Source organism: Nelumbo lutea, chromosome 2 (assembly GCF_056320005.1).
Source record: "Nelumbo lutea isolate HS-2025 chromosome 2, American lotus-T2T, whole genome shotgun sequence".
In the NCBI taxonomy this organism is placed as follows: Eukaryota; Viridiplantae; Streptophyta; class Magnoliopsida; order Proteales; family Nelumbonaceae; genus Nelumbo; species Nelumbo lutea.
The window spans coordinates 100,041,934-100,047,948 of NC_142685.1; the positions used below are offsets into that span (position 1 = coordinate 100,041,934).

Genomic DNA, 6,015 nt, shown 5'->3' on the forward strand with positions numbered 1-6,015 from the left:
TAGAATAGAATGTGGACATCGTAGCTGAGAATACGGAACGAAAAAAGCTGGGAAGGTGGTTTCTCCATCCAACACGTGTCAAGAATAGACTAGATGTCAGAGTCTTGAGCAGTTCCCGAAATCGTCCAGCGTCAACCGTCTTCTGGGTAGCGTCTACTGTGAGATGGAATCCGCTACGCCCGTCGGTTTCGCCTTGGATTATAACCGTCAAATACGGCCTTCGATGTACTGTATGGCCCACCTTGACGTCACTCCAAGATGGGGCCACAGCAATACATCAAGGGCCGTGATTACGGTTTTAGCCTCGAGGCCACGCCAATGGGCGTAGCAGATTTTTCCCTGAGACGTGTCCAAATTTGCAACAAACACGGGATTTATTAATGTTGATGGTAGTATTGTGACAGAGAAATAAATGATGATGGTACTTAAGTCAACTCTTTTGGTGGGTGGACCCCTCAATATGTTCATTGTATTGGAAAGGCTGAGGCTATATAGCCTTTTTGTGGGCTCCACATCCTCCGCCTGATTCAGGGCGCCTCACAACCTTTGAGGCTCGACCAGAATCTACAGACCTTACACCTCTAAGGTGATCTGCTTCTCACACATAGATACATCCGCCGTGCATTAAAAATATCTCCTATGAATAATAATATATAAGTACGAAAAATGCTTTCAATGCATGGTCGGAGAAGATCAAATCTCCTAATAGTGCTTTGTACGGTTGTTACCTGACAATTTCGGGTCGAGTCGGTTTTTCGGGTTGGGTTAACACAGGCTAAATCCTAACTCTCAATATTATGTTAGAGTTGGCCAATAGGCCCGACAGGTCAGTGGTTCAGTTGGTCTTTGACTATCGATGATTTTTTACCAAAAACGGAGATTCAAGCATCCCGTTCTAATAATTTGAGTTTCAACTGTCCGGGCCAACACCGATTCGAAAGCATTGGTTTAAAAACAGGTGAGCAGACAGTGACCCATAACCCGGAAATCCGAATTGTTCTGGGTCGGGCGTCTGCTGGGTCGGGTCACTAGATAGGAGACCCTACCCCACTTTTTGGGTTGATTGGTTATTGGGTTCATTGTGATTTGGTTCACTGGTTAGGTCAATGTTTTTGTCAAGCATTTCTGTTTTGAATTTGAATTAGCTATACGCCATGTTTGTAGAATCAATTATGAGGTTTCACGCCTTAAATAAATTCATGGCCCCATTGTGATTGTTGTTGGCCCATGTATTTTATTACCGACATGAAACTTTATCATTGGTTCAACAGCTAGCCAAACAACTATTGCTTTCAACCAAACCTGGCCTTCTGTTTTGGGGGTGCTAATGATTTAGTTAATCAAACCATGAGTCTTTGTTTTTTTTTTTCAAACCGAACTGGTGGTACAGGTTTTTAAAAATTCGGTAATTAAAATTAAATCGAATTTAATCAGTTAATTGATCGATCGGTTCAATTAATCGCTGGTTCAATTCATAGATTTTTCAATTTTTATAATATAATATATAATAAAATATTATATTGTATTATATTATTATAAATATATATTTATAATATATAGATAATATATATATATTACATAAATATGTATATAATATATAAATATATGTATAGCGGTCCGTTCAGTTAACTATCGATTTTTAATATTGGTTAACCAAAATCAAACTGGTACCTTTGGTTTTTCCAAAATACCAAACGAGCAGTTCAACTAATTAGAATTTTCAGTTTAATTTCACTAGTTTTGCTCAATTTTTCAGTTTTCTTGCTCACCCTTACTTTTGTTCACAACAAAATACTTTCTGACAAGTTCTGATGTTAAGGATGGACCAATCCTCACAAAATTGTGCTCACACCATTCTCATTCCTTTTCAGTCATGTATAGGAATATCTCCATACTTATATTTTTTTATTCATGGGGAGATATTCACAATGCACTGTTGAAAAGGGTTGTGAGAACAGTATGAGCACAATTTTATGAGCATCAATTCTTCTAATTAGGGATGGCAACGGAGAGGGTTTTGTAAATTCTAGACTCTATAAGCCTCCCCTAAACCTCCCTACTCGTAGCGGGTTGGATTTTGAGAATCCAAACCCATATTATATATGAAAATGCAAGATCCTCCCTCACTCTACCCTCCCCTCTCATTCATGGGAATGGGTGGTTTGGATTTAAAACCCACATCTAATTTCTTATTATTTATCATCATATATAAGCAATAAATAAGTAAAGCAACACAAATAAACAACAAATTTTCTAATTATTTGATTAAGACTTGTAGAAATACATAAACTATCAATTATCCTTCATATAAAATTCAAAATATTATTAAATTCAACACCTAATACATAAAGTATACATGCTTTTCAACAATATGCAAACCAGAGAAGATTAGATTTTGCCTAATACCATTCTCAATGATGTAGGGTGATTTGGCCCGACCTAATAATAGGGGGACACGTGGACACGACCTAAATGACAGGATGACACCTCATCCCGACATATCAAGTCTGCAACGGACCGAGCTCAGATAATCGAACCACATCGGGACAAGCCCACCTCGGAGCAAGTTCACTTCGGAACACGATTGCATCAAGATTACCTCGGTTCCAAGGCACTTTGGCATTCGTATCAGGTCGGATCTATAGGGCACTAGCTCAGGTAATATTGAACGACCTCTACACGATAACCCCGAAGATCCTGCCACAAGATTTCACACTTTACAGGATCACGCCTCGTAACAGCTAGCCTTATCTCCTCCAACCGATTTGGGCGGTAGCGATATAACTTATCGGCTAAAGGTGTTATCTCCCGTTAATACGGAAACGGGCCTCATCATAGCGAGAATCCTGGAACCTCTCCGAAGAACCCGCGAGGACTCCAATATATAAAGACCCCAACCCTCTGGGGGCAAAGGTACGCGTAATCTTTGCTTACTAGCTCTCTTGCTTTCTAAACTATTTTCAGCTTGCAAATTACTGATTTAAGCATCGGAGCGACCTCGCCGGATAAGCACCCCCAGGTTTCTGATTCTCTCTATGTAGATTAGCCAACTCCGTCGTTTACTAGAAGCTAAGTCATCTCCAACTAAGAACAACTAGATTGTGTCGCATCACTCTACCTATACCCATACTCATATGGGTTGTAGAAACCCAAAACCCATCATTCAAACAAAAAAAAAAAATTGGGCAAATACATACAGGATAGGGTAGAAATTGCCATTCCTACTATTTCTGATGTTGGAAAAGTATTTTGTTGTGAGAAGATCGGCCCATCGGGCTTGGGCTATTTTAGGCCTCCTTCTTCTATCACCATATCACCATATGAGCTCTTAACAAAATTCGAGGAAACCGGATATGCTCCTCACACAGGTGCCTCACATGCACATCGTATTCACGGGAGGTGTTCCCTGCACGGTGGATGTGCATGTATTTCGAGGCCAAACTATAAAGCTTATTTGACAATTGGGCATTTGGGCAATTGGGCTATAGCTCATTACCCATAAGGCATCTCGTGTCTTACTCGAACTCTGATTTCCTTTTTCTCTTACTCGTTTAATCCCTCTCGAACTCTGTTTTCCTTTTTCTCTCTCGTTCCCTTTCCTCCTCGCATAGAAATTTCTAAAAATCTCCGATGGATGCGCCATTATCTGCTTATATACACACCCATCGGTTTTCTTTTTTTTCCCACCAAATTCCTCAGTCTCAGCAACCCTGTTTCCAACCCACGACGAGTCGACGACAATGGGTAAACGCATTAGTCAACGTAAAAGCGCGTCATTGTTCGAAAGTGAAGAAGACGACACCTTGAGCCCTTCGTCGACAACGACTTACGACGACACGCAGGAGCAGGAGTTTGATGACTCGGGATTGGAAAAATATCTCGATGATTTGTACGAGAAAAGGGGATCCACGCAACAATCGGCTCTATCGTTCACCATCGATGCTTTTACCAGTAGGTTGCAGCATCAATTCGTTGAAAACAACTGCATTACTTTGCTGCACCAGTGCCTCAATTCCATCAAGAAGGGGTCCAGCAAGGAGATTTCCTTAGCCTGTCGTGTTATCGGATTGCTGGCTCTCACCGTTGGTCGTGGCAACGGTGCAGCGCATGAAATCTTGGAAGATTCAATCACTCCTCTTTCCCAAGCTCTGATATCTGGATCTGGATCTGATTCATTGAAGATATCATCCATACTGGACTGTTTGGCTGTTGTCACCTTCGTTGGTGGAGATGATGATCCAGAGGAGATTAAAAGATCGCTGCAAATTATGTGGCAGTTTATTCATTCCAAGTCAGGTTCCAACGTGAATGCCTCCAAACCTCCAGTGGCTGTACTAACTGCTGCAATATCTGCTTGGTCGTTTCTTCTTACAGCCATTACTGGATTGAGGATTAATTCAGAAATCTGGCAACATTCACTTACCCGTTTCTCAGGTCTTCTTGATAAGGATGATCAATCAATTCGCGTTGCATCGGGTGAAGCCATAGCTCTTATTTTTGAGATTGGACAACAAGAGAAGTTGTCTGCAAGTGCACAAATGCAAGGATTGAGGGTTAAGATCTTGAATCAAGTGAGAGACCTTTCTGTGGAGACAGGTGGTAAAGGTTTATCTAAGAAAGATCTCAACACCCAGAAGAACTTGTTCAAGAACATCACTGAATTTCTTAAGGATGGTTGCTGCCCAGAAACGTCAAGGAAGATCGGTGCAGATGAACTGAGCACTTCAACTTGGTGTCAGCTGATACAGTTGAACTTTCTGAAGCGATTTTTGGGGGGAGATGGGTTTTTCAAGCACATGCAGGAGAATGAATTGCTGCAGGAAGTGTTCGACTTCAGTCCAAGGAGAGAGGATTTTGGAGCTGAGCATCTGATGAGAGAGAGGAGGATGTAAAAATCCCCAGATTCTGTCGCCAACAAGGCGAGGGCAAAGTTTTTGAACAAGCAGCGAATGATATCTCGGGAGGAGAAGGTGGGGTACTTCGCTGTTGGCGTTGGAAGCCAAGAATGAAATCAGTACTGGAGATGTCAAAGGAAAGCAAAATCAGATCACCAGCACGTTCCAACCCTCTTTTCTATCGGTCATACTATTATTTTGTGGTTTTAACTTTTAACCACGCCATAGGGATTTTATTAATTATTTATAATTAATATTTGTTCTTTTATTTATATCTTTGTATTATGTTTATTTTTTAATCATTATTAATTTTTGTGAATTCATCCAGTAATTTTTTCTTAATTAAATTTTCTTATAGATAATTAATATTAATTCATGTTAATCATGGTGAAATTGTATTTTTGGTTGGAATTATTTATTTTCCTTAAAGAATAAAAAAAATCTTATTCTTAATCAACAGTATAAATCATCTCGTATGACATATGTGAGATACATGAAACTGAAACACGGGGTGTGGAGTAAACCACATTTAATCCACCCATTTTTGTCTACAATGCAAAACACCTATTCTATTGTGGCGTAGTGTAGATACATAGATGAGAACACATGCATCCAATTTCTCATCCACATTATAGAATGCAAAAAACCCGTAGTGTGGATGAGAATACATGCACCAAAATCGGTAGTGTGCATAAGAACATATGCACCAAAACCGGTAACCTCGGTTCGGTTTCAAAAATTAGCCCACAATTCAGTTAACCGAACTGTGAGCACCCCTAATGGGTATGTGTGGATAGCATATTTATAGGTAATACTAATAAATAAGTTAACTTTAGACATAGGTTCTGTTTGCATATGTGTCACTTTTAAAAATATTTTACCAAAAACAAACTCCCAATCAGTATGCATCTCCACCAAAAAAGCTTTTGTGTTTTTTCAAAAAAAAAAGTGTGTAATTAGGGGTCTAATCTTCCTGGTTCTTCTTGTGAATTAACGTTCATGAGACACATTGGTCCCAAACAACCCTACAAAGGCTTGGTTTGTTTGTAGTGCATACTGCAATTTCGGATCCTACTTGGGGTAATGTTTGAACACGTGGACAATTCCTTATTAAATGAGG

At 39.9% G+C, this 6,015-nt stretch overlaps 1 protein-coding gene across 1 annotated transcript; it reads left to right on the plus strand.

The window, feature by feature from the left end:
- The first annotated feature begins 3,393 nt into the window (after nucleotides 1-3,393).
- LOC148872301 (uncharacterized) lies at nucleotides 3,394-5,277 on the plus strand. Its single transcript, XM_088972446.1, is given in 1 exon segment — nucleotides 3,394-5,277. A coding segment is annotated over 1 exon segment (1,269 nt). The 5' UTR covers nucleotides 3,394-3,740; the 3' UTR covers nucleotides 5,010-5,277.
- The last annotated feature ends 738 nt before the right edge of the window (nucleotides 5,278-6,015 follow it).